At 40.9% G+C, this 27,867-nt stretch overlaps 1 protein-coding gene across 2 annotated transcripts in view; it reads right to left on the bottom strand.

The window, feature by feature from the left end:
- tapt1b (transmembrane anterior posterior transformation 1b) overlaps positions 1–27,867 on the bottom strand; it is a 143,453-nt gene that overhangs the window by 71,496 nt on the left and 44,090 nt on the right. For both annotated transcript variants that reach the window (XM_041192247.1, XM_041192334.1), the window contains exons 5-10: positions 25,683–25,818; positions 24,032–24,129; positions 22,221–22,290; positions 14,595–14,675; positions 7,664–7,773; positions 751–810 (exon numbers count right to left, since the gene is read on the bottom strand). In XM_041192247.1, the coding sequence (XP_041048181.1) occupies positions 751–810; positions 7,664–7,773; positions 14,595–14,675; positions 22,221–22,290; positions 24,032–24,129; positions 25,683–25,818 (555 nt within the window). The remainder of the gene's footprint in view (positions 1–750; positions 811–7,663; positions 7,774–14,594; positions 14,676–22,220; positions 22,291–24,031; positions 24,130–25,682; positions 25,819–27,867) is intronic.

The raw sequence follows: 27,867 nt of genomic DNA on the forward strand, positions 1-27,867 counted from the left end.
ATGGTTGCAGCTGACCCATTTGGGATGGTGGCAGATGAAGTTTTCTTAATAACTTGCATGTGCATATGAAAGATTTACATGCAATCTTTAAAATAGATTTTTGGATTTTCCACATAGGGGCAATAATGTGTGCCAGCTTCCCTCATCATTTTGAATGAGATCTGTATCACTATATAAAATTACAGATCAGTTATCACTTAGCAATATTGATCTCTTAATCTAGTCAACATCAATTTCAGGATCTTTCTACCTTGACACAAAGCAACTAAAAGAAGAAAAGGGATTCGCTCTGTCCCCAAGCTGGCTATTTACACATTTAACTCTCTGCAGCCTGAAACTAGCCAGCATAAGGTTAGATTCTATGTTTTATTTTTATAAGCACATTTTAAAACTCAACAAATAATATCCACAATTATTCAATAAAATCTGGTGCATAAATTGTACTTTTACAGTGGTTTATAACTTGAAAACCAAGGAGTAAAGTCAGCATAAATACTTAAATCTGACCAATTCTCAGGATTTCATAATACATGGAATGGGCCGAAAATGCATCCTTGGAGGTGATTTTTAAAAATTCTTAAGGGTGTCACAGTCATGATTCTAATTACGAAATACCAGATTTCCAATGTAAATTGTTCCTTTGAGTATGTGTTTTGAAGCATGGAAATCAGGCAAGTACAATTCTGGTTTAAACATTTTTATAAAAACGTGTAAAAATTAAAAGACAAGAAACTACATTCAAATACTTACATTTTTTTGACGGCTACTGACCAAGTCAAATGCAAGGCTGGCTCTATACTCACTATATACCTGTGTATAGGAAAAAGCACAGCCACTTTTAGCAGGGTGCCAACAACCCAACTGCAAACTTAATAACTTGAGTTCACAATATTTTTGCAGCCAATATACAATATTCTACAATAAGGGTTATTGTCTGAGGATGGAGAAGGACAAAGAAGAAATACACAAACATCTCCAAAAAATGTAGCTACAAACTAGAATTTCAATATCACATATTAGACTTCAATTTAGCACAAGCTGATTTATACTCTCACCTCTAGGTCGCAACATTGTGGGTTAAGTTCCATTCCAGTCATTTTTGAGGAGAACTGGCCTGAAATGGTTAGAAATGTGCAACATTTCTGGCTACATGTACGAGCGGGAGGTGGGGCAGTGTTGCTCAAGGATAATATTACAACTCTACAGAGGGGAAATATGCTATAGGGTTCAAAGCTGACCATTTGGTCAGTTAAGGAACAGAAAAGCAGCTGTTACATCGCTGGATGTTTCCTGGAGACTCCAAGTAATGAGAAGGAGAGAGAAGCAAATATGTTGGCAAATATCACAAAAATGCTAAAATAATACAGTAGTAATAGTAGGTGGTGTAGGGGAATGTAGTGGACGAGGACGGCGTAGAATTCCTATAATATGCAATGGGGAATGTTCTTAATAAGTGTTCCTAGGCCAATAAGGAAAGACACAAGGAATAAAGTAGGAAAGTAGAGTGTGTTTCAGTAGGAAATAGCAATCATAAAATAATTTGGTTTAAAATAGTTACAGAGGGGCAAAGAAAATTCAACAGTGAAAACATTTAATTGAATGAGAACCAATTTCAATGATTTGGGAAGGGATCAACACAAGTCAACTGGAAATAAAGGCTCTTCAAGAAAACAGTAGGTAGGCTTTCAAGGTGAAGATAATTTGTGTACAAACTAAGCATATTACCACAAAGAGGAAGGACGGGCATCCAAAACTACAACTCCCTGAATAACAAAATGGGGATTCAAATAGAACAGGAAAATTAGATTTATGGAAAATGTCAGGTATAGAATACAGTACAAAATCAGGCAAAAAACAGACTGTAGGGGAGAACTGAAAAAGGATATAAGAATGGAAGAGAGAAAATATGAGAAAAGGTCAGATGGAAACAAAGAGAAAATCAAAAATCTTTTATAAAATTATAAAAAATAAAATGAATGGTGGTAGCATTTAGCCTTAAAGATGGAAATATTCCTGTAAAGGTAGAAGATATGACTGAGGTACTGTCTTCACAAAAGAGGATGATGAAGTTAATATTGCGATATGGGAGGAGGGAATGGGGATATTGGATAGATTAATATAGATAGAAAGGAGGTGCTAAATAGATTAGCATTAAGGTTAATAAGTTATCTGGTCTAGATGGTTGCCAAGGGAAGCTAGGATGGGGATAACAGAGATTCTAACTACTACCTTTCAATTCTTCTTGCATAGGGGAGTGGTGTCAGAAGACTAGACGACTGCAAACCCCTGTTTCAAAAAAGGGAGAGAGATAAAACTGCTAACTACAGGCCAGTCTTATGTCAGTGGTGGATAAACTACCAGAGATCAGACAACATTAATTCTGACTTGGAGATGCAGAGGGTAAATAAGGGACAGCCAACGCAGAGTTATTGAAGGCAAACTGTGTCTCATTAACCTGATTGAGTTTGTTGATGAAGTATCAAAGAGGTGTGATGAAAGTAGTGCAGTAGATATTATATACATGGGATTCCAAAAGGCATTTTATAGAAATACAACTAAATACAGACTTGCTTGAAAAGTACAGCGCAAAGTATTAAAGGAACTTGGTAACTTGGGTACATAACTGGCTAATGGATAGAAGGCAGAGGGTAGAGGCGAATGGATATCTTTCTGAATGGACAGAAGTGCTTAATGGGTTCTCTTAAGGATTATTTGGACCCTTACTTTTCTACTTTTAAATATGTAAATGACCTGGGGCAGAATTTTACATCGCAGGGGTGGGCGGGAGGGAGTTCAAACCGATTGGGAGTAAAATAGTGCACGATGACGTCGGGCAAGTGTTCAGACGTCATTGCACACTCGCACGATATTTCTGGAGTCAGCAGCATGCCCGCCAACAATTAAGAGGCCTATTAAGGCCATTGAAGTATTAATTAACTGCTATTTTTTGCTGCCCGTCCAACTTTCCAGTTGGCGGGTGGGCAAATAGGCCAAGCGGCCTTTGTATTTTTGAGGAAGCCTCATCCACGGACGGGATGAGGCTTCCAACAGTAATTAAAGAAAATAAAAATTTTGAAACATAATTTTTAATATGTCCCTGTTCATGTGACTGAGTCATATGTGGGGACGTTTCCCTTATTTTAAAAATTTTTATTTTTCATTTTAAAATTCTTCAGCCCCGAGGCAGCTCTGTGCCTTCAGGGAGCTTTCAGTGCGCGCTCCCCCGCACATGCGCAGACTTCAGCGCTCGCGCTCCTCCCGCCTCTACCCCAGCAGCACTGTGGCTTCTCAGTGCACCTTTCACACTGGATGGCCGTCAATTGGCCAGCCAGCATGAAATTGCGGTCGGAGTCCGATCATGGACGGTGGTCCTTTTCGCTGCCGTTCCCGGGTCCGCCCGCCGCCCCCAGCCAAGAAAGGGAAAATCCTACCACAGGACTTTGGTAAAGAGAGTACAATTTTAAAGTTTGCTGACGATACAAAACATGGCAATGTAATAAATAGTGAGGAGGGTAGTAGCATACCTCAGGAAAACAGACAGATTGGTGAAATGGGCGGGCACATGGCAGATGCAATTTAACGTGGATTAGTGCGAAGCGATGCACTTTGGGAGCAACAACAGAGAGGCACTATAATCTAAATGGTACTATTTTGAGGAGGAATGCAAGAGCAGAGGGACCTGGGGGTGCACAACCACAAATCTTTGAAGATAGGAGGATAAGTTGATATGACTGTTAAGAAAGCGTATGGGATACTTTGTGTTGTAAATAGATGCATTGAATACAAAAAGCAAGCAATGCTAAACCATAACAAATCTCAGCTGGAACAATTATGAGCAGCAATTAAGGAAAAATGTCAAGGCCTTGGAAAGGATAAGAGGTTTACCAGGATGTAACAAGGGCTAAGGGACTCGAGTTACATAGAGAGATTGAAATAGCAGAGATTGCTTTCCTTCAAGCAGGGAAAACAAAGGAGATACTTAACAAAGGTATTCAAAATTGAGAATTGTTGATGGAGGAAGAAGGGAGATGCAATTTCCTCTGGCAAATGGGTCGGTAACCAGGTATGATGGATTTAAAATAATTTTCAAAAGAACTAGAAGGGAAATGAGGTGAAATATTTTCACAGACGGTGTTAAGATCTGGAACATACCACCCAAGAGGGTATAATTAAATTCCATAGAACTTCTAATAGGCAATTAGACATGTACTTGAAGATGATTAATTTGCACAGTTGAGGAAAAGGCTGGGGTGTATGTCTAAATTGGACAGCTCTTTCAAAGACCCTGCACAAAATCAATGGGATGAATGGTCTCTTTCTGCGCTGCAAGATTCTATTCTATGATTTTGTGTAGGGGTCAATATCTTTCCTTCAATCAACCTCACTAAAAACCAATCATCTGTTAATTATCTTAGGGTTGTTTACAAGACTTGGCTATGTGCAAAAATAGATGCCACATTTCCTGACATTACAATAGTGACGACAGTTCAGAAGTACTTCAATCTGCTATAAAGTGCTTTGGAACTCCTGAGATATGAAAGGCACTATATGTTTTCTTTCTCATTCTGAGAAAATGAATTGCTGATACACATTAGGTGTTACACAGACTAAAGAATATAACTTTGGATGTCAGCCCAGTGTATTTTCTAGTCTTTAAAAATCCCAAAATAAATGCAAAAAAGGACAGGCTGAATAACTTAGCAGAATGCTTGAAATTCTTGATTTGCTTTTGTGTATGTTAGCAGAATGCTTGATGGTCTTTTTAACTTATCTTACCTATTTATGAAGAGAGATTGAAGAATTTGTCAAAAGAAAGGTGTCAGATCTTTCGACTAAAGGTTCGAGACAAAGAACCTTTGATTAAGGGGCAAAACAAGCTGGCACATACACTAGAACTTCAAAAAAGGTGAAAATCATAAAGAACCTATGTGCTTATCTTCAAACTTCAATTACCTATCTTAACTGCAACTTCATGGCAGTTTATTCTATGCAACATCTGTTCCATTTTTATTCTCAGTGGAAGCTTATTTCATCATAGCTTGTGCTCTCTGAGAGTATAGAACTAATTGAAAAATGATGACACTAACCTAAAGGCTAGTCACCTCAAAGCATTTATATGAATGGTCAATTATTTCTTTGGTTTTAAGAGTTCTCTGCTCTAAAAACTGAAAAATTGCCTGGAATCAGGGATAATGTCTTACAGGTATTTCACTCCGAGAGCTGAATGTTATTTTAGTATAACATTGAATTAAGAGTCTCTTGGTACATCCATATCCTGGGGTAAGGCTAGAGGACAGAAGGATGAAATAAGATAAAACAATAACATTCAAAAGTTTAATCAATGAACTCAATTTTCACTGCTTGCTCAGTAGATTAATTCAAGATAAGTGTCTCATATTAAATTGATTCCATCAGTTCAATGTTGTTCAAAGTTGATGTAAGTACAAAACTGCCCAAAATTCAGTCCTGATCGGGCAGTATTACTCAGAAAAGCTACAAGAATGTTATATCTAATAAATATCACAAGAATAAACATCAGAATGGAATTAAGTGTTAGGCTAAAGGGCAATAAATGGGGCTATACTCAACACCCAATATACTTCAACTAATTTGTGTTTGATTCTGGGACTGGGCAATAAAAGTGAAAAGGTATTCCATTTCCTGACCTCTGAGCAGCGCAATTATTTATTTCACAATTTTAAGAAAAAACAGTTTGGTATTCTACAAAGCAAGGGTAGACGAATATCATTTTTCTTAATATTACTGTAGGATATTGAAGTAGGCTTGTGTGTGTGTGTGTGTGTGTGTTGTGTATGTGTCACTAATTTAATTAAACCGAAGACAGTCAGACTATAAGTTTTAAAACATCAAAAGGATGAGGTGTAAAAAGCAGGCATTTTGAAATGGAAATGGGTAAGCTGGGATGAGATCCCAGTAGATACAGTATGAATGGGAATTTGCATAGAATTAAGTGGGGAGTGAAGTGTTAGCTGTTCGAATTTCAAAGAGACATGACCGGAAGTTTTACAACTGGCAAAATTGTAAATAAATAAGGCAAAGTTATGAAGTTTATTTTTCCTGGAAGTGCTGGTCATAATGACAACATGAAAGATTTTTATATTCTAGGAAAAGTAACTTCGAAAGAAAGATTTGACAATAGGGGCTGAATTTTGCCCTTGATGGGTGACTTGGCAACGGGCGGGCAGCTAATCGCCACCAGCGAAATGAGCCCCACCACCATTTTGAGTGGGCGGGCCAATTAAGACCTGCCCAGCGGGCCACCCAACGGGAAGCGCTATGCGCTTCCTGTGCGGGGGTGGAGGGATTCCCCAACAGTCAAAGTGCGCTCTTTCACGCGCATGCACAGCTCCCTGAGACGAAGTGCTGTCTCAGGGAGAATGCAGAAAGTTTTATAAACTTAAAAATAGAAAAATAAAAAAATTAACAACATGTCCCCCTCATGTGACAATGTCACACAAGATGGGACATGTTAATAAATATTACAAAGTTTATTAAAGTTTTTTAAAACAGACATGAAACCTCATCCTGCCAGTTGATGAGGTTTCATGTTTTTTCAGAAGCCCGCTGGGGCTCCTGGCCTGCCCACCGCCTTAAGGTTGGACGGGCAGAGCCTTTAATTGGCTTAATTATCCTGTCAATGGCCTCCATTGACAGGTCGGCAAGTGGACAGCTGATTGCGCTGTCCACCCGCCTTCCTGAATATTTAAATGGGGCAGGATGACGTCAGGGGTTCCCCCCGTCATCCCGCATCGGCAAGCGGGCCCTGCCCCCAACTCGCCAATGGAAAAATTCTGGTCTAGGTTTTAAAAATCAAAAGGCAGAAAACAAATTTAAGGAAAGATTGAAAGCTCTATCTATGGGAGTGGCCATGTGAGATCTTGAAAAGTGGGCTGTGCGAAGACAGACTTGTGAAAAAAGCAGCCTCTAACCACCCCAGAGAAGTGTTTGCTTGTTCCAGAAAGCAAGCTTTTATAAAAAGCCTTGGAATTTCACTGTCAAGTGAAAGAAAGAGGGAAGCTGTGAAATGCCTCCCATATAGCAACAGTAGGTGCCTTGTGGTAATATTACTCGATGTTTTACAGAATAAGAAACTATTTGGACTGTTCGAAAAGGGTGTTTATTTGAGAGTCTAGCTAGGTAGAAATCTTTTGGGAAATGTTATAAGACTAAATTTAAACTGTAAATTTGTGTGTTTAAGTTTTCTTTGGTTAATAAATGTTTTAATTTAATATTTAGAATCTCCAAAAGTGTAGTGGAATCTTTACTCCTGACTTCAGTGCACATACATTCTCATAATAAAAATACAAATTGCAAATCGTTGTGATAGCTTGGCCAAGTTTCCCTTTGGGATTTAGTCAGCCCAGCAATTACCGCCTGCCATATCATAACATAAATCATCGAAATTGGACAGGCTCCTTCTCTTGAGCTGTAGTGTCTAGGCGTTTTCTCAATGATTGGTCAACAATCACCCAAACAGATACAATGATCATTTATGTTATTTGCTGGTTTCGTGATTTGGATGTGCTGCATTCCAAACATAATACGCTAGCATTGAAATGCTTTGGCATATCCAGTGCATTTAAACAATACTACACAATTGCAAATTCTCTCTTTCACAAATAATAATTACCTACATACTCACATCAGCTGTAATGTCATTAAACTTTGTGATAAAAGCATGTTTAACCACATCCACAGCCATTTCAGAAGCTATTACCATGCAAACATCTGGAAACAACACCCACAGATGATCTAGAAATGAGAAAAAAATCTAAGTTACTGAAATAATTCTCTAACTTCAGTATAACTAAAATTGTGTATTTACATCTGTATTCCATGAAAACAACAAATTCATAGCAAATTTTATCTGCTCAAAAATGGACACATATTCAAAGTTGGTATTGATTATATTTTAGGTTACAGGAGTTCCCTTTAGTTGCTCTTTCTTATCTGTCCATCTCACATATGTCACCTTCAAACATTGCTGGAAAGGCATATGAACAAAAGATCAGTCTACCTCCAAAAATAAATGGGTTATTTTCTTGTATTACTTATTTATAGATCCTCAAAAGCATTGCAGTGATCAACAATGTAAATTACTTTCAAAACTCAAAACACAAGTCACAAGATTGTGATCCACAACTTCCAAGTAGTCGATGTGCTAGTCACTTTACCCTTATATAAAAATACTTCGGCATATTTGCCTGGCACTGTAAGTGATAGTATTTTAGCATCCTAACAAATAAATAAAAATTGATATATCTTTGGTGTGACATTCCTTATTTGTTGAATTTAGCAATCTTCTACATAAATGAAGAAAAAATTAAAATGAAAAAAAAAGGGAGAAAAGAAACTGTTGCTTTTAAAGCTATGTTCACCAAAGCCTTACAGGCCCAGCAGAGGTGGCGGCACAGCGGTATCCAGTCAGGAGGGAGCTCCACTGGGAGCCCTCAACATCGACTGCGGACCCCATGAAGTCTCATGGCATCAGGTCAAACCTGGACAAGCAAGCGTCCAGCTGATTACCACCTACAGCTCTCCTAAAGCTGATGAATCAGGGCTCCTCCATGTTGAACACCACTTGGAGGAAGCACTGAGGGTGGCAAGGGCACAGAACGTACTCTGGGTGGGGGCCTTTAATGTCCATCACCAAGAGTGGCTCAGTCGCACCACTATTGACCGAGCTGGCCGAGTCCTAAATAACAGCTGCTAGATTGGATCTGCAGCAGGTGGTGAGGGAACCAACAAGAGGGAAAAACATACTCATCCTCACCAAGCTGCCTGCTGTAGATGCATCTATCAATGACAATATCAGTAGGAGTGACCACTGCATGGTCCTTCTGGAGACGAAGTTGCACCTTCACATTGAGGATACCGTCCATCATGTCGTGCAGCACTATTACCGTGCAAAATGGGATAGATTTCAAGACTGGGCATCCATGAAGCGCTGTGGGCCATCTGCAGCAGCAGAATTGTACTCAAACACAATCTATAGCCTCATGGCCCGGCATATCCCCCACTCTACCATTACCATCAAGCCAGGAAATCAACCCTGGTTCAATGAAGAGTGCAGGAGGGCATGCCAGGAGCAGCACCAGGCATACCTTAAAATGAGGTGTCAATGTGGTGAAGCTATAACACAGGACTGCTTGTGTGCCAAACATCATAAGCAGCAAGTGATAGACAGGGCTAAGAGATCCCACAACCAACAGATCAGATCTAATCTCTGCAGTCCTGCCACATCCAGTCGTGAATGGTGGTGGACAATTAAACAACTCACTGGAGAAGGGGGCTCCACAAATATCCCATCCTCAATGATGGAGGAGCCCAGCACATCAGTGCAAAATATAATACTGAAGCATTCGCAACAATCTTCAGCCAGAGGTGCCGGGTGGATGATCTATTCTGGCCTTGTGAAAGGGAAATCCCCAGCATCATAGAAGTCAGTCTTCAGTCAATTCAATTCACTCCACGTGATATCACTAAACAGCTGATGGCACTGGATACTGGGCCCTAACAATATACCAGCAATAGTACTGAAGACCTGTGCTCCAGAACTTGCCACACCCTAGCCAAGCTGTTCCAGTACAGCTACAACACTGGCATCTATCCGGCTACACGGAAAATTGCCCAGCTATGTCCTGTACACAAAAAAGAAGCAGGACAAATCTAACCCGGCCAATTACCGCCCCATCAGTCTAGTCTCCAACATCAGTAAATTAATGGAAGTGGTCATCAAGCGGCACTTGCTTAGCAATAACCTGCTCGCTGACACTCAGTTTGGGTTCCACCAGAGCCACTCAGCTCCTGACCTCATTACAGCCTTGGTTCAAACATGGACAAAAGAGCTGAACTACAAAGGTGAGGTGAGAGTGACTGCCCTTGACATCAAGGTCGCATTTGACAGAGTGTGGCATCAAGGAGCCCTAGCAAAACTGAAGTCAATGGGAATCGGGGGAAAACTCTCCGCTGGCTGCAGTCACACCTAGCACAAAGGACGGTGGTTGTGGCTGCAGGAGTTCCTCAGGGTAGCGTCCTCGGCCCAACCATCTTCAGCAGCTTCGTCAATGACTTTCCTTTCATTATAAGGTCAGAATTGGGGATGTTCGACGACAATTTGCATGACGTTCAGCACCATTAGCGACTCCTCAGTTACTAAAGCAGTCTATGTCCCAATGCAGCAAGACCTGGACAATATGCAGGTTTGGGCTGACAAGTGGCAAGTAACATTCGTGCCACACAAGTGTCAGGCAATGACCTCTCTTTTTGGAGAATAATTCAAGCATTGCCCTCTGACGTTTAATGGCATTCCCATCACTGAAACCCCCACTATCAAGATCCTGGGGGTTACCATTGATCAGAAACTGAACTGCACTAGCCCCCATATAAATACTGTGGCTACAAGAGCAGGTCAGAGTCTAGGAATCGTGCGATGATTAACCCACCTCCTGACTCCCCAAAGCTTGTCCACCATCTACAAGGCACAAGTCAGGTGTGTGATGGAATATTCCCCACTTGCCTGAATGAGTGTAGCTTCCACAACATGCAAGAAGCTTGACACCATCCAGGACAAAGCAGTCTGCTTGATTGGCACCACATCCAATCATTCATTCCCTCCATCACCGACATACAGTAGCAGCCGTGTGTACCATCTACAATATGCACTGCAGTAATTCACCAAGGATCCTTCGACAGCCATTTCCAAACCAACAACCACTACCATCTAGAAGGACAAGGGCAGCAAACAAATGGGAACACCACCACCTGGAAGTTCCCCTCCAAGTCATTCACTATCCCGACTTGGAAATATATTGCCATTCCTTCACTGTCGCTGGGTCAAAACCCTGGAACTCCCTTCTTAACAGCACTGTGGGTGTACCTACACCACATGGACAGTAGCGCTTCAAGAAGGCAGCTCACCACCACCTTCTCAAGGGCAACTAGGGATGGGCAATAAATGCTGGCTCAACCAGCGAAGCCCACATCCCATGAATGAATAAAATAAAAAGTAATAATAATAATAATGAAATGGCAGATGAATAAATATTTTGCTTCTTTCTTCACTATAGAGGATAAAAATAAATTCCAGTAATAGCTGTAAATCAGGAGGTGGAAGGGAGAAAGGAACTTGATGAAATTACAATCACTAGGGAAGCGCTACTGAGTGAACCGATGGAGCTGCGGGCTGAAAAGTCTCCGGGTCCTGATGGACTTCATCTTAGGGTCTTAAAAGAGGTGGCTAATGAGGTGGTAGATGCATTGGTGTTAATTTTCCAAAATTCACTAGACTCTGGAAAAGTTCCATCAGACTGGAAAGTAGCAAACATAACCCTCTAGTCAAGAAGGGAGGGAGGCAGAAAACAGCAAACTATAGGCCAGTTAGCTTGACGTCTGTCGTGAGGAAGGTGTTAGAATTTATCATTAAGGAGGTATAGCTGGGCACTTTGAGAAACTCAAGATAATCCCAGAAGAGTCAGCATAACTTTGTGAAAGGGAAATCATGTTTAACCAACTTATTGGAGTTATTTAAGGGATTAACATGTGCTGTGGATAAAAGGGAGCCTGTAGACACACTGCACTTGGAACTCCAGAAGACATCTGATAAGATGCCACATCAAAGACTATTGCAGAAAATGAAAGCTCATGGTGTAAGGGGTAACATATTAACATGAATAGAAGGTTGGCTGGCTGGCAGAAAACAGAGTATGTAGAAATGGGTCCTTTTCTGATTGGCAGGATGTGACGAGTGGAAGCCCGCAGGAGTCTGTGCAGGGACCTCAACTTTTTACATTTTATATCAAATGACTTAGATGAGATGGGCGAAGGCAGATAACTAAATTTGAAGATGACACAAAGATAGGTAGGAAAGTATGGTTTGAAGAGGACAGGACAAGGTTTCAGATGGATATAGATAGGTTGACTAAGTGGGCAGAAATATGGCAGATGGAGCACGATGTCGGAAAATATGAAGTTGTTCACTTTGGCAGGAAGAATTAAAAAAGAGTATTAGTTAAATGGAGAACAGCTGCAGAATTCCGAGGTGCAGGGATCTAGGTGTTCTAGTGCATGACATGTCACAAAAAGTTAGGTACAGCAAGTAATTAAGAAGGCTAATGGAATAATATCCTTTATTACAAGATGGATTGAACATAAGTAAGGATGTTATGCTTCAGTTAACCAGGACATTGGCAAGGCCACATCTTGAACACTTAAGAAAGGATGTAAATGAATTGGAAGTGGTTCAGAGGAAGTTTACTAGATTAATAGCTAGAATGAGCAGGTTGTCTTATGAGGAAAAGTTGGACAGGCTGGGCTTGTTTCCACTGGAGTTTAAAAGAGTGAGGGGTGGTTTGAATGAAGTATATAAGATGAACAGTATTGACAAGGTGGATATGGAAAGGATGTTTCCTCTTGTGGGTGAGCCCAGAACTAGGGGACACTGTTTTAAAATTAGGGGTTGCCCTTTTAGGACAGAGGTGAGGAGAAATTTTTTTCTCAGGGTTGTGCGACTTTGGAACTCTGTCTCCAAAGCAGTGGAGGAGGAGTTATTGACTATTTTTAAGGCCAAAGTATATAGATTCTTGTTAGGCAAGGGAATCAAAGGTTATTAGTGGTAGATGGGAACATGGAATTCGAAACATAAACATATCAGCCATGATCTTATTAAAAGGTAGAGCAGGCTTGAGGGGCCGAATGGCCTACTTTTGCTCCAATTTCATATGTTCGTACGTTCTTACGAGCCAAGTTGTTTTGCAAATTAAGCAAAGCAACTGAAATCAGACTTCTGTTGTCTGGTTTTCAGGTATTACAATTACTGGGTGACCACATGAATAAAGTGATTTGCTCCAATCCCATGGTGTCAACAGTTAAGATTCCAGGGAAAGCCTATAAGACTATCTCAGTTATGCAAAGAAATATTTTTTCAATATTAGATATCCACTTACGCCAGGTACAGTCAGAAGTGGGGACCTACAGACAGGGATAATAAATTACACTCAAAGATTTAAGATAACTCAACAATTGCTTTAGCGATTCAACCACATGATTTCCAAATAGCAGGTGATCCAATAACTCACTTTTTCATCCTCCATGAACATTTGGATAATGTTAATAATTGTGTCTAAAAATTAGAATGGACTTATGGCTTAGGTTCGAAACTTGCCTTGGAAGGAGCCTGATGTGCTAAAAGAAGCAAATGTTCAGATTTATCTTGTAAAGATTAAGTGTTTAAGGAAAGCTAGGTAGATTGTGAATGCTCTAAGAGAACAATGATTGCCGGAAGGTCACATGGAAGGGGCCTTGCTATTCTAGTCAGTTTGCAACTGTCAACTTAAAACTTACACATCATAATGTAATATGAAATTATCAAAAGAAAACAAATTATGCTCATAGATATCTTAACAATGTTAGCCATGGCTTGGTTAGTAGCACTCTTGCCTCTGATTCAGAAGGTTGAGGGTTCAAGTCTCACTCCAGGAACTGAACAGGAAAATCAAAGCTAACGTTCCAGGGTGGTACTGAGGGCGTGTTGCATTGCCCAAATGCCATCTTTCAGATAAGACATTAAGCTGAGGAACACGTATCCTCTCAGATGGGTGTTAAAAGATCCCACGGCATTACTTTGAAGAAGAGCAGTGGAGTTATCAACTGTGTCCTGTTCAATATTCTTCCCTCAGTCAATGTCACTAAAACAGGTGATCTGATCATTATTAGACTACTGCTTGTGGGAGCTTGCTCTGCATAAATTGGCTGTCACGTTTCCTACATTGCGACAGTGACCACTCTTCAGAAATGCTTCACTGGCTGTAAAGTACTTTGGGTCAATCTGCAGTTTTGAAAGGAGCTACGTAAATACAAGTCTTGCTTTTTTTCTAATATTGTTTTAACTTTAATTCACATGTTTTCAGTTTGTCTTATACTCATACCAATACAAATGTATTTTCATCCTTCTCAGCAATACTAGATAATATAATTATATAATAAGATAATAGCCTAAGTGTAATAATGTGTTTAAAAGAAATTCTCTTTGGACCCAAATCTATACACTAAGATGATAAAACTCAATGAACTACAAAGAAATAAAATACAGGTGCATACTAAAGTATAATAGCTCTCAGACAATAAGGAGAAATTGTAGACAAATACAACACAATTTAAATTAAGTAGGTGAATTTCAATAGTGGCTCCTCTGTTCACTGGCAGAAACTTTAATAGAAAAGCTATTTTTCTCAGGGGTTCTGCAACTTCTCTTCAATCATTACAGCAGATGAGATGAACTCCGACATGAATTCACTCCCAAAGAGTTCCTTAATTTCTGCCACAACCCAAGTGGGGTTAAATCTACACTTCTATTTCCTTACTGACTCTATTCAAGTAAACTAAAATGTTATTGAAAATTATCTATTTTGGTAGTTAATGCACCTAAAAATACTTGAATTAAACAATTCAAATTGCAACAAAACGGGAGTTAAATATTATTAGATTGAAGCATGTGTTATTCTGCAAAGAAAATAGACAAGAAGCAGAGTCACCAGTCTGAGAAAACTGAAGCCAATTGTATGTAATCTTTATACCTGGGTTCCATGAAAATTGTTCCATATTCCTCAAACAAACAATCAGCAGAAGAACATAGTTGTTGAACCTCTCTCGGATATCTGCAAAACAGATTTTTTCCCACATTAAATGATAGAGTAAAATAACTCTAAAAATGTATTGGTTCTGTACCTTCATAATTTGCATGAATACTAATAATTTCATAATTTTTACCAAGAAGCTCCAACTGCTCTTTCAAAAGAATTTAGTAATTAACAATTTATAGTGCCCCCAAAATAAAATCCCACAGATTAAAGAAATATACATGGATTAGAAAGATATTTTGGACAAATGATCCCATAGTTACCACAATTTTATTTTTCACTGCAACTATTCCTTCACTCAATCATACCCCACCTCCGGTGGACACCCAATTTCCTGGCCATTAATTCAATATCACCTTCACTCCACAACCACAAGCCTTATTTGGAAAATTGTTCCCCCTTCCCCTCAAGATCTTTACAGATAAGCAAACTCATTTTAATTCATCCATCCACAAAACCCCTACAGTCCCCCACCTGTTTAGGCATTCTATTGACTTGAATAGGGATTTGATTAAGAGGTAGGACACAGAATGGGGATAATGGGATAATGAATATGTACTCAAATTAACAGAATGTGACTGGTTTTGTCAAACAAGAATCTGTACTGGGACTTCAGCTTTTCACTATATTTAGAAACTATTACAATGAAGGGAGGGAGCTGTTTATCTATGTTTGCCAACAGCATTAAGTAAAGTGGCGCAGTAAAGTGTAGATGGGATTAGAAAGTTATAAAGGGATACTGATAGATTAAGTGAGTGGGTAAAACTGTGACAGATGGAGTTCAATGTGGAAAACTGTGAGGTCATCCAATTCAAACTCATGAAAGATAAATCAGATTATTTTATAAAATGAGAAGAATCTAGAAACTGTGAATGAGCAGAGAGATTTAGGAGCCATGTAGAGAAATCACTAAACACTAATTGACAGGTATTAAAAAAAGGCTATCATAATATTGGCTTTTATCTCAAGTGGCTGGAAGTAATGTTAAAAATATTCAGAACTCTGGTAGGACCCATCTGGAGTACTGCATCCAGTTCTGGGCATGGCACCTCAGGGAGGATATAACGGCCCTGGAGTGAACGTAGCGCAGTTTCACCATAATGTTATGGGGCTAAAAAGATTAGATTATGGAGGACAGAGGAATGGAATAGACTAGGCTCACATTACATTGAATACAGAAGATCAAATTGAAGCGTTAAGATGATTAAGCAATTTGATAGGATAGATAAGGCGAAATAATATCCTCCAGGGCATCCGGAACCAGAGGCAAAACCTCAAAATTAAAGCTAAGCCATTGAGGATTCAGGGGCAAAATTCTCCCCCTGTAGGGCGGGTTCCCAATCGGCACTCCCGGTCGGGGGTGTGCGACCATTTTACGTGGGCGGGCCAATTAAGGCCCGCCCAGCATGACATCCGCTCGGAAGCGCTGTGCGCTCCCTGTGTAGGCAGGGGGGATTCTCTGAGCCAGCAGTGCGGTCTTTTGCACATGTACGCGAAAGAGTGCACAGATCTCCCTCAGAGAGATTGTTGGAAGTTTCAAAAATTTTTCAGAAGTGTGAAAAAAAAATTCCTGACATGTCACATGAGCTGGGACACGTCAATTTACCTTATTCAACATTTTGTAAACATTTAAAATCCCTCATGAAACCTCATTCCGCCTGTGGATAAGGTTTCATGTTTTTTCAGAAGCCCGCCTGGGCTCCCAGCCTGCCCGCCAACCTTAAGGTTGGACAAGCAGGTCCACTGATTACCTCAATTACTTTATTGACTGCCTTAAGTGGCCGTTGACAGGCGCCCAGCCAACTCGGCTCTGCGCGCGCCGACCTGAGAATGTAAATGATGCGGGGTGACGTCGGGATGCCCGCCAAATGTCACCCCGTGTTGGCCCCGCCCAGAAGATGCAGCCCCATGTCAAAAAATATGTTTTCCCTCACAAAAAGTTAGTAGGAATGTGGAACTCTTTTCTCCCAATACAAATCTTCTGCAACCTCCACAAAAAACTGTTGAAGTTATGTTAATTGAAAATTTTAAAACAGAGGAAGATTTTGGAATCTAGGAAATAGATGGAGTTAAATTATAATTGGCAAATTATAAAAAGCTAACAGAATTGTGGAACAAACTCAAGAGCCTGCATGACCTACTCCTGTTACTACGTTTCTATGTCCTAGATTCCTATCTAATTGATTCTTCAATTTCTCCAAGGCTTTTACCTTAACTGCTCAATCTGGAAATTGATTCCAAATATTGATCATCCTTTTAGAAGAAATTCCCGCTATCAGTTTTAAATTTATCTTTTACAAGTTTTAATATGTACTTCCCCCTTTTCCTACACACGCAATTAAGTTTACAGAAATGTTCCAGATTTACCTCTGACATCCCCTTACTATCTTGCAGACCCTCAGGCATCAGGTGCCTAGGCTGGAAAGTCCAACCTTCACTGTTTTTCCCCCCCATAACTCAGGCCAGATACTGGAGAGCTATCGCAATATTTCTCTGTTTGCCTCCAGACAGAGGAACATTCTTCCTTTCTTGATTTCTCAGAATTGGATGCAAAGGGAGGTCCTTTGACAGTAGTAACATGTCTTTATTTTTCAAATAAAATGCAACTAACATCATAAGCATGATAAACTAGGGTCAGGTTAGTGACTCACTCAGGAATGGGTCACAGACACCATTTTCCAGCAATTAACATGTGGTAGGGATACAACAAGGGGCAGGATGTGATAGAAGGGAGACAGAAAGAAAAAGGGTCAGGAGCGGGAAGAAATATGAGTACTCAAGGTGGGTTCTGCCAAGGTGGGTAAAGAAGAGAAAAAACAGCAAGAAGAATACTTGGGCTGAGAACTGGAAGGAGCAACGTTTAATTTGCTCTCCTAACCTCAGATTTTCATACGGCTCCATCATTTAAAGCCTATACAATTTAGCTGGCAAGATCTTCCACTAGCTTCTGAGAAAACCCTTAGGAAATCTCATGCCCACACTTCAAAGTCAGTAATCCAGTTAAAACCAAGAACCTGCATTTATAAAGTGCATTATAAAGCTGAGCCTGAGGAACTTGGGGGACATGGGTTGCAGTTTATCATGGAGGTAGTGGCTCCTCACCTTGGCTGTAAAGTCATGGCAGGGTCACCCCGCAACAATTTTAACAGCTGCTGGGCCATTAATTGGCTCAGGGCAGGACTTCCACTCCCATCTGGGAAGAAGACTTGCCTCTGCGAGCTGGTGGCCAAATGGCTGGCAGCTCTCTGGTCCCAGCAACACCACCGGGAGCAATGGCCACTGCTGGGACTACAATTAGTCCCCAACAAAGAAGAGCCATGAAGCTGGAAATCTAAGTAAGTCTGGAGTGTTTCACCAGGTCCAGGTTGGCAGGCCATGGTGAAGGATATAAAGGGGTCAGTTTCAGCATGAAGTAGGTAACATGCAGGAATGGAGGGGGGAAGGGGTGGGTGGGAACTATCTTGAGGGAGGACCTCTGTTGGACACAGGGTGCCCAAACAGGAGGGACACCCACCTGGTAAAATACCAGCAGCAGCAGGAAGAGGTCCTTCAGTAGCCATTGGCCATTTAAGGCCACACCCCAGCCACCCTTTGCACTGGTAAAATACCAGCAGAGGCAGGTAGGTGACAGGCCCAGCATCAACACCATGGCATCCCATTTTACAGTTCCCTGATTGCCAGTCCGCTCATGGTGAGCTGTAAAAATCCACCCAAGCTCTGGTGGCAAGAGGTAGGTTGCGAGGGAAGCAGATGTCTCAATGAGACTGTAGACATGACAGCTAAAGATGGTTGAGCCTACGGCATTACTCTGAAGAACTCCTTCACTGATGTCCTGGAACTGCGATGAATGCCCTCCAACAACCACAACCATCTTCCTTTGCACTAGGTATGATTCTAGCCAGTGAGAAGTCACGACCCCCACCCCCAATTCCTATTAACTTTAATTTTAATTGGAAATTACTTGTGTAAACGCTTGCACAGTTATCATAAATCTGACGTAAAAGTTCAAAAATCCTGAAAACAGAAAGGATTTGTGGACAGTAAGTGCTTAAAAGTAGTAAATAAATATATAATGGGGAATTCTGAATTTCCCAAGGAATCGCTAACTCATGAGTTGAAGGTCATGCCATATTACCTTAGGTAACACACAATGTATAAGGGCCAGTGTTGACCATTTTTATTATTGTTCAGTATTGTGTTAGAAGGTCATTTTCCATGATTATGAATAGATTGTATGTGAAATCTGTAAATCAGCGGTCTTCAGTATTATTGATACCAAGAGCACTAAGTATTACAAGTATGAAAGTAGCGGTACAGGTTATGAGTGTGAAGTGTAATGGGGTGTTGAATAAGGTTCCAGATTTGGTAATGTGGAGAAATGTTTTAGAAGGTAAAGGATTCTTCAACAGTAAACTAGAAAAGCTTGTATTATTTAAAACAAATGCAGTTTGCAGTTTAAATATACTGACGCCAAAAAAACTATGGAACTTTAGTAGCAAATCCTTGCCATAAAGAAAAGCCGCTTTTCAGTGGTGACTGGAAACTGGTCTTAAGTTGGTTTATCTCTTTTAAAGTGCTAAGATCTCTGACCCAATTTAAAGCTAGGCCCTGGTGACACAGGATTACAGCTTTTTCTTTCTGCAGTGACAAATAGATTTCCGTGTCATTCCTTATGAGAAGCTGGGGCTCAGGTCAGTTCAATCTCAAAATTGAGGGTTCAGGGTATCAGCAGGGGTCAATGGTGGAGGAAATCTTAAGAGACTGAGTTAGCTTCAGGTGGAGAACACGTTAGGACTCAGATTTAAGTAAAGAAATTTTGGATTAGACACAACAAGCAAATGTGGTGGAAGCTTCAGGACGAAGTAACGGTGACTAAGAAATGCATGTTCAGAAGCTAATTTTTTTTCATTTATTATTTGGTCAGTTCTATCCTGGCACAAATCCCCTCAGAATGGTAATCCAAAATTGTATTCAAGTTTCATAGGTTGTATTCACATATTTATTCACATCTCAAGATGCAGATTTAGATGGATGCAGGGAGCTCACTAGTGGTGGGGCAGAAAACTGCATGTAGATGAAATTCAATTATTGCAGATAATTAAGAGCAAAGTGGCAGAAACAGGACACCAAAATTCTGGAAGGTGCTGGAAAGGCTAAAAAAGTATTTTAATCCATTGACAACATCTTCATGGCTCAAAAAGGAGGATGGCAATTTATGGATGATAAAAACAAGGGGAAAGGAATCCAAAATCAGACAAAACAAGAGCAGCAGCACACCACACAATACCAGTTTGTGGCTGCTCAAGTACAGATAGTGCTGCAGGAGTCAGCTGAGAGAAGGGTAACTCTGTGGCATCCTCTGGAGCACCATCTCCCTAGGTCAGCATTACAGCATGCTGTGGAAGGTAACAGAAGGATGCATTTAGCTGCCGCTGACAAAAGCCTACATTGGCCATGCTATTGCTACAGTGGATGTTGGCAGCAGGTGTCCTTCAAGCAAATAGTACAGCTCTGCATCTAGTTCTCTGCTAGCCCTGGCAGATTCGTTAGCAGACAGGTGTAATAATGTCTGTAGATATGGTTATTGACATCTTGGCATCTCTGCTAACTGATGATCACCATGGCAATGTTCTTTCATGCATATCACTAAAAGCATGGCTGCAGAGCTCCTGGTGAATCATGCAATAAAATTTAATCAGGCTTCCAAACACATCTGTAGCAGTAGAAAGACAACACAAGGAGGCTCTGGTGCAGTAATTTACTGCCAAGTTATCTGCATACGTTCATAGCTACAGGTGGGAGGGCAAACTGAGAACATGTTTCAAGTAGCCTGACCAACCTGGCAACCTTCTATCTGTCATCTTCTTCCAACTCCAAATAGCTCACATGTAGGAGCATACCCAATGGCATACCCACAAGTGGTATTAGAGCTGGAAGGAAAAAAATAAAGCAACAATGCAAGCACATTAAGGCTAATGTAAGTCTAAGTGGAAGCACAACCACCCAACTCAAAAAATTAAGAAAATGTGTGGAAATGGCTTTATAACCATTTGATCTTATTTTGTCCTTTAAATAGAATTCCACCAGCAGTTGATTTCTGGGACCATGTAAAAACAGGGATGATTTGGAAGTGTGGCATCCAGCATAAAGGCATAGGATGTGTGCAATGCCTCTTAATTTCTGTGCCTTTAGAAAATGAGAGCCTTCCATGCCAACCCTAGATCCAATCCTCCTCCCTTCAGCACATTTTTAAAATCAAAATAGAGACACAATTTAATAAGCTTCATTTTATCATATGCACCCGGAGTTGAGTTTCAATCCAGGCTGAATCAGTTGAACCAGAGTAAAAGTTCAGACAATTTTAAATGGAAGCCTGATATGCCCAAAACACTCAGGTTTTCTAAACTTTTTTATGTTGGTTCAAGATTCAAATTGCCAGAATCAGGTCCTCCCAATAGAACTGTCTACAACCCAGGTTTGGGAAAGCACTTCCACTTGTGCCCACTTTCTTAGGAGCACAGGCACCAGTAGGTATATTGTCAAAGCTTTAAATATTAAAAAATACTTAACTTACTAAGAAACTATCTAGTGCACATCAATAATTCAGTATGGCAATGACAAGCAGTTGAGTGTAGTTTTTTTTTAAGTAATATTCAGCAATTTTAAATCAGATAACCCACGTGGAGTGCAGGACACCCTGAATACAAATGCTTATTTTGGTGATAAATTTGTATTAATAAAATTGCACCAGGTTAACATTCTTATAAAGAAAGAATCTATTTGTATGGAAAGGAAAAAAAGAAAAAATATCTATTATGCTGCCTAATTGTGTTGGTTCATTGAAGATTTTAAATTTGTGATTATGCAAATCACTTTAAGCGTAAATTTGAAGTGTAAACTAACAGTGCAATTTCAAGTGCATTTTGGCTGCAATTTCCCCATTGCACCCGGAGCAGAAACTAGTATTTGTATGTTGCTGAAAAGGGACATATTGCCAAAACTTTTCATCTTGCATTCATCAGGACAAACACAAAAATATCAAATTTCAAACGATCGCAACAATTTATACGACAGGAAAAAAGTGAGATTGATTGGCAAGTTGACGCCGATTGGCCGAGGCTTTGCCATGGAGAAAGCAACACGGAATTATAGGCTCCCCACAATCCTGGGTGATTTAGAAAAGGTGCAAGGATTGAACGCATTCCTTTCATTTGCAAAGAATGTGTTTCTGTATACGAATGTATGTCTCTTCTAGCAAGCAGAAATTAGCATATTATGAGCTCATAATATGCTCATTGAATTGGTTGTTGGTGTAGCTGTTTGTGCACTCAGGATTGTTCAGCAAGTGCTGCCCAGTCATTGAACTATATCTAACAGTAGCTGTAATGGGTTTTGTATTTGTATTCATATAGCACCGTTAACATGTCAATGGCACTAAACTGTACCCCCTAATTTCAATCAAGCCTGGAAAGTAGATTCCAATTTCATAAAATTAATGGTATAATTTTTTTTCAAACTAAGCTAAATATTATTTTACAAACTAAACTGTGGAGGTGTACATACCACTATTGGACATCTGAAACAGGTTGTTCTTCTCAAACTTCTTGAAAACACTTCCTTTTATTTCTACAAACTGTTTTAAGAAAAAAGTTTAAAAATCAATTTGGACATATTAAATAGCATACATGCACTCAACATGGATTTAATGCTTTTGATTAAGAATACAATTTGTGGGGCAAAATTTTGCCTTTTAAAATTAGCATCATTGCAAGAGAGGAAATCAAAACAAAATCCTGCAGTTTAGCAACATAATTGTCAAGCACAAATAATGCCAAATTCTGTACAGTCATAAGTTAGGTCTTGGTTGGGTTATGCTTGATGCAAAAGGTAATTTACTGTCAGGGTTCTCATTGGTTGGAATGTTTCAAAAGCTCTAAGCATTTTGATTTCAAAAATTCAAGAACTACAGGAGGAAAAAAGGAAACGGGGAAGGATGGGGAGAAAGAAAGTGCAGGACCTTCCGGTTGGCGAGCGGGAGCAGGGCCCACTTGCTGACACGTAAAGTGATGCAGGATTACGTCGGGTGGAACACCTGACATCATCACCCCACATCATTTCCATTTTCAGGCTGGCGGGGACGCAGCCGAGTCAACTGCGTGCCCACCGACCTGTCAATGGCCTATTGAGGCCATTGGAAAAGTAATTAAGGTCATTAAGGACCTGCCCATCCAGCCTTAAGGTTGGCCAGCAGGCCAGGAGCCCTGGCAGGCTTCGGAAAAAGCATGAAACCTCATCCACGGGCGAGATGAGGTTTCATGAGGGTATTTAAATCTTTAAGAAAGGTTTCAATAAAACTTATGGACATGTCCCAACTCATGTGACAGTGTCACTTGAGGGGGCATGGCAGGGTAAATTTTTAAACATGTTTAATGCAAGTTTTAAATCGGAGCTGTTCTCCCTGGGGCAGGGAGATCTATGCGCTCTTCTGCGTGCGTGCGTGCGCAAAAGAGCGCACTCCCAGCTCAGGGAATCCCCCCTTGCCTGCATTTCCTGTTGGACGTCATGCTGGGCAGGTCTTAATTGGCCATCCCACGTACAATGGCAGCATGCCCCCAATTGGGGGGGGCGCCAATTGGAGGCACGCCCACCCGCGCCTGCTACTGCATTTCCTCCCTAATGGGGGGAAAAGTTTTCCAAAGAAGTGGGTAGAAAAAATGGAGGGCAGGGAGGAAGGTGAAGGAAAGTGGGTTTGGGGGTGGTGGTGGTTATATTGTCCTAATCAAATTGAAAAATGCTGTACAGGCTTACATTTTCAAAATAGGTGTTCAAAATTATGAATGATTTCAATAGAGTAATTAGGGAGAAACTGTTTCTCGTGGCAGATGGACCAGTTATACCAGGCTACAGATTTAAGGTGACTGGCAAAAATAATTAAAACAGATATCAGGAAGCATTTATCTTTTATTCACACAGTGAATTACTGTGATCCTGAGTGCAGTGCTCGATAGGGTGGTGATGGGAACATTCAAATATGAGCCAAGTAAATACTTGAAGGGAAAAAGAATTACAGGGTTTTGGGTCGAGACCAGGGGAGTGAGATCAAATTGGATAGCTATACCAAAAAACTAGCACAGGTATAATGGTTTGAATGGCCTGCTTCTGTTTTGTGTCATTCTATGGTTTAAAAATGCTGGGCTTTACGGAGGCAAATTTGACATCTATTCATTTCAGCTACTTTTAAAATATACATGCTTATAAAATTTGGAATTTTTACCAAACAAAAACAAATCAGATTGAAAGTTAGATTATCAGACTGCAGTTAAATAAAGCTGAAAAACCCATGTTTGAAAATTTTTGGCCACAAAAATACTCACATTGTTTGACATCATGATGGTAAGTAACGACTTGTTGTGGGAATTAAAAGCAACATTCAAAGTTGTTGCTTGCACCATGACCAGAATTGTATGAAGGACTGTAATAAATTTGTTAAGGTTAGAACAAAAACAAAAAGGAAAAACTTAGAGAAATAGAAGCACAGAAAATTTACAGCACAGAAAAGAGGCCATTTAGGCCATTGTCTGTGCCAGAAGCTCTAAACTATTTTTATAGTTATGTTATTGTTCTAGCAAATATCTATAATTTTTAAAATAAACTTATCATTTTAAAATATATGAAAAGCAAATTTTCAGCACAAAGGTGTCATCTAGCATTGTCATTTTCATTTTGATACTCTACATTCATGCAACAAAGGTTGCATTTAGCAGAATTCTAACCCATGTACAACAGGTTTTTTTCCTGCACCAAGTCATAATTTGTTGTAGAAGGGTAGTTAGACTTGTCTTTGCCTGTTGAATTGTAATGATATTTTACAGTTACTGAAAGTGTAAGCTGATAACGCTGCAGCGGGAAACTTGGCATAAATGGGACCTGAGTGAGAAGGGAAAGCAACTGCATATTTCCTTAACCAATCTCATTGTAAGACCATGAAAACAGCAAAGCAAGGACGGAGAAGAAATTGCAAATTTCTGGATGAATGAGTGGATGAATTTAATGCAAAATCAGATACAGAAAGAGAAATAAAAAAGATGGGTTTGATTGAGATAAAAAGAAACAGAAGAGAAAATTTTTAAAAATTTGAATTATACATTATTAAAATCTCCAACAATTAAAACCTGAAGGCATCTTAAATTTATTATATTTAATAGTTAAGTAGATTTTAGAGATAGTTAAGAAGTGCTACCCTTCTTAGCGATGGTCACATCCCATGAACCAAAAAAGCTTCAGTGACAGAGACGTTGCTTAGCAGTGATCAAGACTTATCCCGTTGCTAAAAGGGTATTTTAACTGAATAAACAAGACAACTTTCTATGGCAAGTTTAGTTCGTATCTATTGCACAAATAGCAAATTGATGTCATTCAATACATTTCAATGGTGACCCAGTCACCAAGATGTCAGTTTCACACAATTAAAGATGGAACAGCACATCTCTGACAGTGCACCAGAGCAGGCTCGACGGGCCGAATGGACGCTCCTGCTCCCATTTCTTACAATCTTATGATCAAACTTTGGATTTCCTTGTTTAACCATGATCTGCCCTTGCCTGCATTTGCTGAGAAATAACAGTGAGCACCACTGAGCTCTCGATTACTTTGACATCAAATGTTGGCACAGTATAATTGTGCATTTGCCACTGCATCTTGTTAGCCCACACCCCCACTTTGATACACTTGTGCATGACACTGATTACATTTACATCATACTTCAAAACTATCTACCAGTGCCCAAGTTCCTTTTTAGAACAGAAAGCAAGAAGTGACACAAGAGTAATTAATACTCTGAAGTGATGCTTACAAAAAAAGGTAAAGATAACAAAGCTCAACTTTCAATAAATTTTACAAACCTATACACCAAAATAACTGTATCCGACATGCTAAACTTAAACTTCTAATTACTACTTTAACAACCAGAATTGTTAAATTGGTCAATAAAGCCAGAAGCTTTAACAAGACCGTGCCAAAGGATACAGACATAAAGCACAGCCATGAAGAAGTGAGGTATCACCCCAATATGAGCTCGTTTTTTCTTTTTAGGTTCTGTAGCTGTCCAATATAATGCATCCAAAATATCTTGTCCAAAGGAAGAAAAGAGGCGATCAGCAACCTACAGAAAAAAATTCAGACTACTGTATTAATAATAACAAAATGTTCTCTAAAGTCATCCAAACCCAGTACAAAAATCAATATTATATTACATATTTGTCAAAGAACTAATACGTTTTGTTCATGGTTTCAATTATTGAACTGAATGCTAACTCATTCCAAAGGCCAGGTTAAAAGACTGAAAATCAGCAGTGGGCAACAGTAAATAATAGATGGATAGGGTACAGGTATAATAAATCCTGATTAAAAGGGAATACATTACAGCAATTTACTTTTAAAGGGCATACAGTAAAAATAGGGAGAGTACTTAGGAGGATGTGGAAGAGTCACTGAATTGAGAATGTTAATGGAACCACAAGTTGGAAGATATGTCTTCCAGAATATTGAGGGAGGTTGCAAAAGAGGTTGTGCGGACGCGCCTGGCAAGGGGTTGCGTGCCGGCCTGGTGGTGGGGGGGGGCGCATGGGCCTGGCCAGGGGGGCACAGACTCATGCGCCTGGCGGGGGGGCATGGGCGCCTGCCGGAGAAGGCAAGAGCGCACCTGGTCAGAGAGAGCAGGAGGGGGAGCGATAGCGGGACAGAAAAAGAGGGCAGAATTTTCTACTGGCAGTGGGCGTGATATGAGGCGTGCGCGGAAAATATGGCGCCACTTGCTCCCTGACATCGTGAAGGCAGATCGTGATCCTGCTGCGTTTCCCACCATCAATCACTGCGGAGTTATTTGTAATATATTAGCATATAATTAAAAGGCCATCTCGCCTTCTCGAAACCCTGCCGCATTGTCCGTCCACATCTGCAGGAAATCACACTGACACGTTATACAACAGCACGCAGGCGATGTGCACTTGGCAGGCTTCACTTTGTGTGAAACTGAGGTGTGAGTAGCAGCATTCTCCACAGCTCGCCTGTTGTTTACAGGCCCAAAGGGCGCCGACGGGATTGGGGGAAAACTGATGGCTGGCCCCACAAGAAACTGCTGCAGGGAGGGGTGTCTGGGAGCAAGTGTTGGCCAGCCTCAGGGGCAACTGCTGGGAGAGGTGGTTTGGGGGGAGTCCGGGGGCAGATGCAGGCTAGCCTCGGAGACAACACTTGTCCGGGGGGGTGGGGGGGAGACACACCTGTATAAACTGACCATGCCTCTGCAACTGAGACAGGTCAGGTGCAGCCACAGTGATATGATTGCGGTCGGGTTCCTAACCTGCCCACCCACGCAAGCAACGCAGTGGCACCAATGTGTCACCAAGCGCTCCATACCTTACCCCACTCCACCCCGTAGGCACAGACTTCGAGTCCACCACCATTTTACTGGTCCACGGAGAAGTTGGACTGTACACATTGTACAATCTCTCGCCAACACTGGCCATAAAGCAGTCACTGCTGGAGGCGCTCACAACCCCTTGCAATCCCAGCATCCTGGAATGGACCAGTGTCCTCTATGTCATAGATTGACAGGGCAGCCATGCAGCACATTCATATCTGGCCATCCGAGGGATGGCCAGCGCTCACCGGGAAGCGTTTAGGGGCGGTCACACAGGGCCAAGAAAAGGTGCTAAGTACAGCCATGATAACCACATCTTTCCCTCACTCCTTCATGCTGCAGGAGGACCACGTCAGGATCATGGATCCTGGTGATCTAGCTATATGCCTGATGGCCTACAGAGACCATGGAAGACTGAGGAGTGTGTGACTGAGGTTCCTGGCTGCGCAAAGGCAGGAGCAGCAACCTCATGAAGAAGGGGCAGTAGGAGCTCCCACACACACTGCCCAGGAGCAACAGCGAGTCATAACTGGTCAGCGCCTAGCAACACCCAGGGTCTATAGACACCACCTACCATTCCTGCAGATGACTGAGAACCAGTGCTGCCAACGACTGTGCATGTCTAGGAACCTGGTTTCTCACATCTGCCACTTACTGCAGGACTTGGTGCTAAGGGGGGCATGGAGGGCATCCACTGCCACTGGCTGTGAAAAAGTGACCGCAGTGCTCAATTGCTAGGCCAGTGGCTCCTTTCAGGGCTCCACAGGTGACCTCTGTGGGATTTCACAAGTG

Source organism: Carcharodon carcharias, chromosome 1, assembly GCF_017639515.1.
Source record: "Carcharodon carcharias isolate sCarCar2 chromosome 1, sCarCar2.pri, whole genome shotgun sequence".
Classification (NCBI taxonomy): domain Eukaryota; kingdom Metazoa; phylum Chordata; class Chondrichthyes; order Lamniformes; family Lamnidae; genus Carcharodon; species Carcharodon carcharias.